The sequence below is a fragment of the Atractosteus spatula genome, chromosome 2 (genome assembly GCF_055471065.1).
Source record: "Atractosteus spatula isolate fAtrSpa1 chromosome 2, fAtrSpa1.hap1, whole genome shotgun sequence".
In the NCBI taxonomy this organism is placed as follows: Eukaryota; Metazoa; Chordata; class Actinopteri; order Semionotiformes; family Lepisosteidae; genus Atractosteus; species Atractosteus spatula.
The window spans coordinates 62,664,942-62,677,627 of record NC_142707.1 but is presented as its reverse complement, the minus strand read 5'-3'; the positions used below and the strand labels follow the sequence as shown (position 1 = coordinate 62,677,627).

General features: G+C 37.5%; 1 protein-coding gene across 1 annotated transcript in view; it reads left to right on the top strand.

Moving 5' to 3' along the window:
* The window catches only part of erich1 (glutamate rich 1), a 33,421-nt gene extending 20,735 nt beyond the window's left edge, over positions 1–12,686 (top strand). Inside the window, exon 6 of the mRNA XM_088909412.1 lies at positions 8,886–12,686. Within this exon, the coding sequence (XP_088765538.1) occupies positions 8,886–8,965 (80 nt within the window). The 3' untranslated portion in view covers positions 8,966–12,686. The remainder of the gene's footprint in view (positions 1–8,885) is intronic.

Sequence of the window (12,686 nt, the reverse complement as noted above, 5' to 3'; positions counted from 1 at the left end):
TTTTGAAAAATGCAATAAGTAAAAGAAAAAATAAAATTGGAAATATACAGGATAAAGTGTAGGATAGTCAGACATAGGCCCAAGCAAAAAGTTAAGTTTTACGTTTAGATTTGAGGGGAACTTGCATACTAAATCAGTAAGGGGGAGTGCCATTTAAACTGAAAATAGGAGCTCTTTGTGTAAAAGGAACCAGGGAGTTTGGAACAAGCAACATAGCCATGTTGTTGAAACTCGCCCTAACCTCTTTTACGAATAAAGATCTTTGAATCACTTAGCTGAGAGTCAATGACTTAGCTGGGCCAAATGGCTTCCTCTCGTTGGTAACCTTTCTTTTGCTCAGTGTGGTTGAGGGATAGGAGTTTCATAAATGTATCATTTGTGAATCATTTGTATCTTATCCCATATGAAACCCACGATGCATCAACAAAAATTCTGTTAACTTTTACGAAATAGTAAACCACTCTTGCCATTACTGTAGAAATCGATGTAGTAAAGAGAATAAGAATTTTGTATCCAACAATATAATCACTGGTATCTGATTCATTTGTACTTACAATCAAGTGGAATGCGGCCCCAGAAGTGAACTAATCTGTAAGATCTTGAACGCAGAACTTCTCTTCTTGCTATGCTAGGATCAATAATTGAGCACTTAATACAGCAAAACTGCTGTATGTATGTGTGTTTAAATGTATTTTTACTACCTACTGGTTTGTGGATGAACCCTGAAAATTCTGGAGTTTACCACCTTAACCCTTTTTAAACGACGGCAGGAAATCAGCAGCCATCCTCTTTATCTAGGAAAACAATTTTACATCATTTTTATAGAATTTACTCCACCTGATCAATTCTTTATCTGGTTTCATTGGCTAAACAGATTTTGAGCTTAAACTCATATTTGTGACCACGTTCTGATATTTTAGTGCCACCATTTTGAGATCTAAATTGATCAAATATCTTATGTGGAGCCAGATTGAAGCAGGTGTGGCTGTTTGCCACGTTTTAAAAAACGTGTTTGGAAGAAGACTTTTCTTCCAAACACGTTTGCAATACAGTACGCAGTAAGCATTTTGGCAGAGATGTCTGTAACATTATCGTCACATTTTACTTATCAAGTACCCATGATGAAATGTGTTCATTTTAAAGTAAAGATTGAGTTAAAAAATGAAAAATCAAGAATGACTAATGGTGGTTATTCAGCCATCTTGGTTTATTCAGAACCACGTTTTTCCATGTTTTTGCGTTTCTCCACAGATAATATCTATTACGTTGGGACTTAACTGGCTTAACACTTTTTAAACCCTGTTTGACATTTACAACATTATTTGGTAAGGTTTGATCCCATCGAAAAGCAGGATTTTTTTAGTTAGGTCCGCAACGTTTGAAAATTGGAGTGCTATTGTACCAAGCATAATGCCTGCCAAATCTGGTGTGAAATTCTTAAACTGGGTTTGAAAATAGGCCATTTGAAATTAGAGAACAAAATGGCACCCAAGATCTTTTCTGTTATCAACAGTGCCAGTTGGGCTAAATTCTGTTGGCTATAGGAATATTTCTAATGAACTTATGTGACATTTCCATCCCTGGAGCCATTGTTTAGTACACAGCCCTATTTAAAACTCTACAGCAGTAGCACTGCCTATAATTTGTAATAAGTGGCACGGTAATAGAAGGGGTATGTTATAGCTCCAGCATATGGAAAAGTTCATACCCCTTCTAGTTTTGCCACAATAATATTTGTACTTCCCAGCTAAAGCCTACAAGCCAGCGATACAAATATCAGCAAAGCTGTGAAGAAATTGAGAACCAGCTGATAGTTGTACAGCTGTGCAGTTTTCCTTTGTTCCTGGAGCTTCTGTTCAAGAAGGAATTATTAACTTGATTAATTCTGTCGTTGAGGTTTTGTAAATTAAGTAAAGAGGAAAACAGGTTTCTTAGAAACGTATTGTTGTGGTTAAATCAGGATAGAGTACTGATCATTCTCATTCGTATTTGATCCTGGATAACAAAGGATTTGCCAATTTCATGTTATAGGGAATGTATAAGAACATGACTGTAGTGACCAGTAAAAAACCCCTTTGGTGTCACAAACTATATACAGGCCTTGAAATGATGTGGTACTTTCTGACCACCAATGATATTGTAACATGTAATACAGTTACACTGACATGAGGCTGGAAGGAAGATCTCTATTATCAAGCACGCTGCAAAGGATTAAGTAACGATTAATTCCAGACCAAAATGTAAAATAAATCAGCCGTGGAGCCTTCTAAGATCTTAAACTTTGCCTGAATATGATTACTACAGACCTGAGCATTGGGATTCCCTTTCGTGGATTAGCAAAGCCCTTGATTTTGTAGTAATGTTAAACTTCATCTGCTTTTGTACCCTGAAGCAAGCGTTAGGCTGATTTTTAGAAGAAGAACTTAAGAATAGCAAATGAGAAGAGGTGAATCAGTTCATCTAGTTGGCTTGGCTTTTAGTGGCCAATTCATCCAGTCCAATCCAGCCTTTTATTTAAAGAAGCCAGGTAGTGAGCTTCCACAACTTAGCTGGGTAGCTTTTTCTAAACACCCTCGACCATCTTCCTAAAAAAATGTGCCTCGTTCCACGTTTTAAATGCAGACTTAAACAGTGTGTTAGTGGGAAGGAGAAGTTGGTTTTCTTAAAACGTACACTTTTATTCAAACAGAAATAAGAGACACCTTTAATGGAAGTTTAATGAGTTTAAAGAAAATATTTTTCTCTGATCATAATACCGCTTCCTAATAAGTAGCACTTTTAGTTGCATTAAATAAAATGGCATTTTGTCTTCATCGAATGCTATACTTATCTGATTCAGGAGAATTTTTTATTTAAAAAAATCTTCAGATTCCTGGGCAGCACCACAATATCAATTAGTTTAAAAAAATCATTGTTTCACAAGTACATAGATTCATTACTTTTTAGAGTTTGCCACTTTGTGATTGATAGCCATTCACCAAGCAGTTACTTTCTGGACCGATAGCAGTATTAAAGAAGAGCCTGCTTTACAACAGAATGACTGTAAGATAATTAGAATTGCAGCATTAGATAGTCAATTTCAAATGCTGCAAGGAGCTGCAGAAATTCTATTAACTACCTGCCCCTTCTGACAGCATGCGGGAACCGACCATTAATCTTGGTGTTTGGTACTGAACACTATATACTTGAAGTATAAAAGCTTTTTTATGATTATCTGTTGGACTGGTTCCTCATGGGATTTTGAGTGGCTTATTTGTTGAAAGCCTCCTTTCCGGAGACTGGTAGTTCTGATCGAGGGTGTCCTCTGTATCCGGGGGTGTCCAGCAGGGGTGCCAGACTGATCAAACACCGCTCGGTTTGGAGAGAATACCACACGCTTGGCCACTGTTGCTGTCTGACCCCCATCTTGCTTTACTGGCTTTTTGCCAATGGTACCAACAAACGTAAGCAACTCACTTCCTCGTACTTGTGGCTTCTCCTTTTCCCTCTCCAGATAGTGACAGGAAGCATTGCCTTGCACCCCCACATGTGCCCCACAATCCATTCAAGACCTGTCCACAGTCCACCTGTTCCACAGTCACCTGTTTCTTTAATGTGTGGTGCTTTCATACAGGGGTATTAATAATCATGTAAGATATCAAACAAATCATATGTATTCTTTAAAAATCTTATTTTTGATAGCTAATAAAAGATTTTAAAAGACTAGAATACTAGATACTGTTGTAATAATACACAGGTAATGCGGCACTGTTGCTTTTTTTTCTTAGAAGAAAGAAAAAGGATAATGTACAAAGGTGACCAAGTTCATAATGCAGATAAGAAATTTGTTTCAAGTGGATGTGATGGGTCCATTGTAAGTTGGGAGAAAAAACAGATGCTGTAAAGAGAAATGACTGAGAAGTAGTTATCTGGGGGCCCAATTCATCATGTGTTAATGCAGCATGCTTTTTTTGCAGTTCCACAGCTGTAGTGTCACAAACACTTTTGTTACTTATCTTTTTCCAGTTGGCTCATTTATAATGGTTATTTAAATGGGTACTCTGAAGTTGATGTAAGGAAATGATGCCTTCAAAATATGAAAGTAAACATCTTCATTACCTCTTGGTTGTGAAAATAAAGCCATCGGATCTTTTCAGTCAGGTATTCTTTAAAGCTCATAAAATGTGCTCTAGTTGCATACCCTGCCATCCCTATAAACTGTCTGGAGGAGTTCTTCCTCCTAGCCTTTTAATCGTCAGACAGCATGTTATTGTAAATACAAGTTAGCCTGTATATAATGTAAACATCAGAAAAGCCACGTGGAGACCCTCCCCCCTCCCAGGAGAAAAGCATAGGCAGGTGTCTCAGATTGAAATTGAACCTGGGACCATGTAGGTATGAAGCAGCAGTACTACCATGCTATTGCACTGCCCGAATCATGCACATCCCCATCTCTTTGAGGTGGCGGGCATTTTGTTCCTTATAATGCAGGTTTTATGAGGTGACTAGAGACTTACTAATCCCTTTAACGTTGGCAAACAAAACTCAGTAGTGTCAATATTGTGCTTGTAGATAATGAAATCATTCAGTGATTTCTAAAAAAGTACTGTATTTTGCTGGCTGATGTGTAATAGTAAATTTCTGTTGCACATTAAGTAGTTTTTTTTTTACTGCATTCTTTCACCTGCATTAAATTCTATAACGTTTAATGGAGTAACAGTAACTATATTAAACTCTCTAGGAAACCACTTTTGTTGTGGGGCTTTATGTAGCTACATGGTATTGCTTCTTTCAGCCAGACTGTAATATTTAAGTATACCTATAGAAGGTAGTGTTTTTACTGTAAAGTTTTGCTCTGACAGAATGCTGTTTCTGGTCTCATCTTTAACACAGGGTTTCAAACAATGCTTTAATATGAACTATCCATGGGATCCTAATCAGGAGCTGTGAGATATCACTAAGCATAAAGATATTTTTTTTCCCCCACTCAAAGCAACAAAAAAAAATTTAAAAGTATCAAAAAGTGTCATTATCAGAAACTAACCACCTTTAGTAGCAGGTGCACTGACATTTTATTCAACAAACTTGACATAGGGTAATTCATTATGCTGATTTAGCACAATCCATTTACAGGGTTGATTAACAGGCACTATACCTGCATAGACTCTGGTGGACATAGGCAGGATGCTTGGCACCAGGTTGCAGAGACTGTCTTGTGGGATTCTGTCTAATTGCTTTTGTACAGCTTGTAAAAACATGTGCCCATTTACTGATCTCTGAAGAATTCATCCCAGCTCATCTGACAGATTTCCAACGTATATCAAAAGTGTTGCATTGTCCTCTTACAAGAAAGCCACTTTTGCATGTCCAGCATGAGAATGTGTGTGGTGCTATTGGAATGCTGTCATGTCATGATAAGCTCTCAGGAAGGGCACTTGATCAGTGTAGTCAGGTTGCCATTATTCAGTATAAGCAGGGTTCTGCAGCAACTTGACACTCCCACCCAGACCAACACACATGAACTCTAAATCTTGGTGAGGTATCATGACTCTTGTCTCGCTGATTATGTCATAAGATTGGCCCCCGTTTCACAGTAACATGTTGCCATATTACATATTAGATATTACGGGCTGTTTCTACCTGACAGTACAGATATATAGAGTGTTCAACCTCTAATATACTGAATACACAAAACCATTGTGGTTTTAATAAGAAGTGCAGAAAAAAGTGGTTCTTTTCCATTTCACTTATGTCTGTTAGACTTTTGGTAGCAACACTTTTCATGACTGTCACAATGATTTTCTTCACTAGAAAACTGTGATCCAATAATCCTGACCCTGCCCTTTAGTGTGACAGTGTTCATAAATTGTCATTCCTTTGCAGTGCAATGTGCACTTTCTTCAGTATGAAACGGTTGGTTGATTCCATATGGCTTCATTTTTACTGAAGTCTTCAAATTAAATGCTGGAAAGTGAAATATGAAGCCAAAACTCTGATTGTCACAGTTGGATGAGGATAGTGTGTATTCTCTTGGCATCGCCCAATATAAAACCAATTTATGTATGTTATGAACGCCCTGGCCTATCACATTGTTATCTGTCAGCCTCTAGGCAGAGTGGCAGTAAGCCACATTACTGTAGTATCATAGTAACAGTGGGACTCAATTCATGTAACCTTTTTTTGAAATGCCTTCGGCCCAGAAGAATGGATCTCTGACCTACAGCTTTACATACTTCTCTATAAAGATTGAATGGTATTCCGGAAAGTGAAAAGAATACCTGCAAATGTGCTTATACCTCTTTCCTTACAGCTTTTATATTATTTCTGAAAAAAAGCAAATGTTATTTAGGTGCGATCCCTTGCAGTCAATGATGACCGTCTTCCGTGATCCCGAAACTGACTGATTAGATCAATATGCACTTCCCTGGCAGGTTGAGCAGTTGTTGTTTAGGGATGTAACTGGTTGTATATTGTGCAGTTTGGGCATAGCGAGCTCTCTTTTCCACTCACTATGTTGCTTCCACATCTCGAGATCTTTGGGTCTCAAAGTGCTGGGTTCCTCCTTAGATATTTTTCCTTCACCTGGTTCAGTCTAAGGCCATAATCTTCCAGGAGATGATTATTATGATTATTATGATTATTATTACATTTCTTTGTTTGCTTTTACCATATCTTTGAGGTGTTTCTTATTGCCTGCTCAGGTACAATTGCCTTGGCAACCATAGTACAGGAAAGTCTCCTCTGGAAGATCTGACATCTAGAGGACATGCTTGCAACAGGGTGTTAGGAATGTATGCACTGGATTTGATAGAGAAAGTGATCAGCCTTTGAAGAGCAGAGCCCAGGGCAATCCTGTTCCCTACTAAAGAGCAGTTCTGGAAGTACTATTTTTTATACTCTTTTGTTGATAAGTGGAAGCAAGCTACAGAAGGAGAGAGCAATTTAGTCTCCATAAAAGGAGTTGTTTACTATTAAATTTCACTGAAGATGCATCTAGCAAGTGTCTCAGATGGTTTACTGTGACGCATTTATTCTATTCCTGATTCTGCCTTGCTTTTAAAAATAAAGTATCAGACATACGAGAGAATATAAAAACTTATATACAAAGAATCAATGTGAAATGAATCAATGTAACATTTCCCTTCAAGGTGATCATAGCTCCAGTGCATAGAGAATGGAATGAAACGTGTCTTTTATTGTGAAGAACCTATTCCACACTGGTCTTCTGGTGGATCTTGAAAGACCTCAACCTTGATCCAATGACCAGGAGATCATGCATTCTCCTGTAGTGTTTCTCCACAAAAAGAGGCGTTGAGATATTCCAGGTGTCACATGCATGCATGTTCGGCTGTTGTGGATTTGGTGGCAAGAGGTTGGCCATTTGCCAAGTATGGATAACTCCTTGCATGCTTTCACAGTGACAGGAGTGGCTCAGAGATTGAAGGAGTCCTTCCAGACATCACTCTTGTTGATGAGGAGCCATCGTTACTCATTGCCCAGGTTCCACGACAAAGAAGAGTTGGGGGTCTTTGGAGTCTAATGCAGTTTTATACTTATATTACATCTTTGGGTCATAATCTATGCTGGAGGCCTTCTTTTCCATTCAAAGCATTACCCAGCTTCCTTGCTCTGCATGTGGAGACAACATAAAATTTGAAGCTTTGGAAATAAATATTCAAGCCATTTCTTCTTGATTAAATAGAACTCGTAGATACTTTGCTGAGATGGGGGGGTTTTAAGAGATGTTTGGGAAGGCTTTGAACCAATTTCAGTCCAGAAAAGTGTTTTCAGTTTTTATTTTTTCTATAACATACTGTCACAAATAGAGGTTTACAGAAATGGAGAATACTAGAAATGTCCAAGTGGATTAATCAATAAGTATATTAAATAATAATAACCCCCCCCCCCAATTGTAAAGATAATGCCAAGAGTATAGCTGAGTGGTTGATATAATTAGAGGCGCAAGGTTTCCCAGAGGCATATGTCTTGACCAACCCAAGACTCCTACCCAGAATTCAAATTCTATATAATACCTACAGAGGTCCACAAGAGAGATAAATCTGCCTTCTATTATACTGTACATAAATCAGGATGCTACAAAATGAATGGGAGACCATTCTCCCTATTCTAAAAATGCTTGAACAAACCAGGAAAGGCCTTTTTTAATCTCGGGATTCTCTGTAAAGGAAATCGGAGTTTCCTAATAGCAGAATGGCAAGCTCTTGTAATAAGGTTTGACTGGTTAACCAGAACCTGGTCTTTATGGACAATGTCCTTTCTCCTGGCACATGCTTTCTTCTCTCTTCTTGTCTCTTTCTCTCTTTATTGCCATGTCCTCCTCCTCTCTCTGTGTCCCTCTCTCTCACCTACTTGCATGTTTTACCCTCTCTTACTTTATCTGTTAAAGGCCCCTATTTATTCAGAACTTAACCCAAGTAAAGAATTATTTTGAGCAGTCTGTCTTAGACCCAAGCAAATACTTCAGTTCCTTTCTTGCCTCAAAGCTCCTGAGAATTTCAAATGTTGACACTAGTCAGGTGTTAAGAATGTAAATACAGCGGTTAAAACATCAATAACCACTTTCAGTAAGAGAGGTTTCTGAAATCTGAATGGTCAGAATCCACTTCTGTGCTCCTGCAATAACGGGTTTGGCTGTCATTGTGCTGCAAATCCTCTTCACACCTCAGTACACCTCCATATATTAGGATCAAAATCAATACACTGCAGAAAGATGAATATATTGTACAAGCTTGTTGTTGACATAATGAAACAAAATGCCAACTAACTGCTGCTTTTCTTTCTTGTTAATTTAAATAGTTGCCCAGAGCATGGGTGCATAGGGAATTTATTTTATTTTTCTTGCCGTTTATATTCTAAAATTGCTGCTGTGCATTTTGTTTTCACAGGGGAAACCTCTGCTCTCTGTTCCTTATTTAAATACTGGATTACTGACGTCCTCCCTGTGAGGAAACGGGAACTGAAGTAAGCGAAGCAGTATTGCTGTCACTTCATAAATCTTCTACAGTAGTTCCCTGATAATGAAATGTGTTGTAGGGGGGAAAAGATGCTATTACGATGCTGTTTGAGAATGATGTGATGTCTTTGTCAAAATGGTTGTGTTCATTCTGAAATCCATGCCCTTTGCAACACAAATGGTACCTGCCAAGACTGAACAACATCACTTTTTATGGCTGATTTTAATCATCTTCTAAAAAGTGAGCATAAATTAAGAAGCTTACCGTTTACTAGGGATGTTAGTCAATTAGCATATTATCAATGAAGTTTTAGATTGATGTTATTGTTTGAGAAAAGTTGGAGCTAATAGTAATTGTCATCTGTTATTCAAATTTGTTGAGCTGTAAAGCAAAATTGACAGTATAGCATTTAAGTAGTGCTTGTGAGTAACTGAAGCACTGAAGAATTTTAAACAAAAAGTGAACTGTGTGTCATATTCTACATTTATCGTTCATATCGTAAAGTTCCTGCAGCAAGTTAAGGTGAATTCACGAGTTAAAAACACAGTGGTGTTGGAAAAATCAGATTTTCACATTTGTTTTGTCATCAAATGTTAATTCTTAGTTGTCAGGAAAACTTTGGGAAATAGGTTTTCTAAGTCTAATTGCATTATTTTATTGCCTTAATATTTCTAATAATTTCTTGATCATAGCTGAAAATCTGATTCCCCCAGTCCACACCCCCAACAGCGCCCAGATTCAGGGCCAGGTGGGAATAGGCATTTTTCCAGTTACCAATTTTTTGTCTTGATTTAAAGAGTTACTGATCCTGTTCAGATGTAGTTGGTGATGGATTCTTTCGCTGCTTGTCAGTGTCTAGCCTTTTCTCTGAGTGATCATCAGAAATCATTTACATTACTATGTTGTTGTATTACTGTGTATTGTATATGTTATAGTACCTGTTGAATTTTCTTTGCTAGTCCTGCGTTTTTTATCGTAAATTTACAAGTCTTGTTTACTTTTTTGCAGTTTTTTATACATGTTTGTATATGAAGACCTCTTTCTTCTAATTAAGTATGGCTTAATTTAACAGTTAAATTAAGTAGTATTAATACATTGGTTAAATTCTTAAAACAACAACGAAAGGAAGTGTAACTGAATAAAATATTTTGAGCCTGTAGGTCTGATTGGATTGTAACTCAGTTTTGTGTCCCTTTGCTTCTTTCCTTTGCTTTTATTAAAAGGATTGATATAATTTACATTATTTTGGGTAATCACAATTCCATCTATATTTCTGGCTAGATCTGTTAGATATCTGGTTTTATGCCATTTTCCTTACAGACATTTTAGCATTTTAATTCAAGGAGCATTATGCCTTTAAACTCCACATGTATGCACTGATGTGACAGTCCTTTACTCACCTACTTTGAATTAATTTGTACTATATATGTTAAAAACACAAGTGTTTAATGTATTCAGTATAATGCACGGCTTTGAGATCCTAGCACAGATGGACAAATACTAGCCACCGATAGGACCTGGTAGAGCACTTTGCTATTAAACCTGGTTTTAGTGTGTCTGACAGTTTAATGCAGTACAGAACTGAAGTACATGTAGGTACAAACAGATATGTTACATTAATGGCAGCGGGCCTAGACATTTGCTAGCTTTGAGACTCCGCAGCAGTTAGTTAAGCTGATATTGCTGCCGTTGGATAGGCTGCGACAGAAATACCTCTGTGCCAAAGAAGATAAACTCTAGTTTCCATTTCTTATTTTAAATTATGCAGTTCATACATTCATTATGGTTAGGAAAAGTGTTAGATTTCTCCCATCCCTTCAGTTAAGTAATGTTTGTCCTAAAGAGGTGACTGTACTGAAGGCAATTTAACAGGCAACAAGTACTCTATACAGTTTGCACTTCTAACAGGCACTCATCAGGAATGACCACATTCCCAGCTCTCATTTGCCTTGTCTTTAGAACCACTAACTCAAGCTGTCAATCTTTTATTTCTAGCCCTGTTTGTGTTCATTCACAGCATTGTGGTATGCTGACGATGTACTGAATTGTTGTATGTAGACAGTCATTCAATCCGTGCCCCATCCATTTGTGATGATTTGGTATTTTGATGGCACTCAGAATCATTTTGACAGAATGCCTTTGAACGTTTGCAATGGAGAAGGCAGGCAGATGAAATGCTTCAGATAATTTGCAATTACAATTTGCTGCTTTTTACATTCCATCCTTCTTAAATAATTTTAAGAACTTTTTTTTAAACGGGTGAAATGGTGACTTGAACAGGCGTGAACACGGGTTCCCTTCAGGCTCATATCTCCATAATAATGAATTTGCTTCCTGATTTGCATTTATGAATTTATAAATTCAAATTATGTAAAAGAGAAGCGACTTTATTACCTGCTATGGTTTTATTTACACCTTTGCAAACATTAGCTTTTATTTTTGCACTTTGTTTTGCCATCACTGTTTGACTTAATCCAGACATTCCTGTATTTTAGCATCTGCTTCAAGAATGTCTAGTCTTTCCACATAGACTTAAGAGATTTAATTTATTTTGGTGATCCCCACAGATGTTGCAGATTTGCATTTTAGCCACATATTAGGTTTACTAAGACACTACTTGGTGGAAAGACTTCATGAAGTTGAGGAAAAATTTCTCCATCTTCTGTTTTCCATTTTCATAACCTCCTCACGGGTAATTGTCCATTCTCTGCTTCACCTCTGAATGCTAAAGAGATTCACATTCTAGCAGAGTGTGCTCGCCTTATCAAGGAGCGCTTTTGCTCTTTTTTTTTACTTTTGGCTCCATTCTACAGTGTGAGACATCTCCTGTGGATCAAGGTTATCTTTGCCCCCAGTGCATTATATGCTCTGTAATACCCCTTAGCATCTGTTTGGACCTAATTCCTAGCGGTATGTTGCACTTGACATTATGTGGGCCAAGAATATAAATTTGGCTTCGAGTAATCCTAATCAGTTAATCCACTGAACATTTCTTCACAAAGCATGTTTATTGCCTCAGGTGCCATCATATGCTAACAGCTGTCTGTATTCATGTTGTATGAACTCTGTTGATTTGTGTATCCATCTCTATTGTTTTTGCCTTGTCTTTCGTCTCTTTTTATTGTGACATGCTTTGAAACGTTGTAAAATGTGCTACATAAAAGTATTTCTTCTCATGTGTGCACTTCTTTTTTTGAGAATGTCCAGGTGGGACTTCGGAAGGTGGTCTCATGTTTTGTATGATCTTATCTAAACAAGGATATTCCTTGATCTCCCCTAGTATTCCTGCTAAATAACACTGATCTTGGCTTCCTGTGGCTGCAGAATCTGGTCTTGCCACAACTAAATGGTATTCCATTGGAAGCTTTTTCCTTGCCTGCCCTGGCATCAGTGAATCATGACCTATCTTGAGATCTTTTAAATGGTTCTCTCTTCTGTCTGGGTTAATGGTTGCAGGATTCTGCAGGGAGATGAAAGCTGCTGATGTGTTCAAATCCTAATTTGTATCAAAACATGTTTCAACATTACAGACCCTGTCCAGGAGAGAGTAAGAAAATAGAGAATGATATCTATTTCCCCATCTTTCATGGTCTCCTGTGTTTTAGATGGTGCTCCTAGCTGTTTGAATTTTACTTCTTTGGAACTGTTAGGAATCTTTGAGGGTATGGGACGGGTCGTATGGTTCTGATTTTGAAATGTTTTGTACATTTAATAAAATTTGTTTTGCAAAAA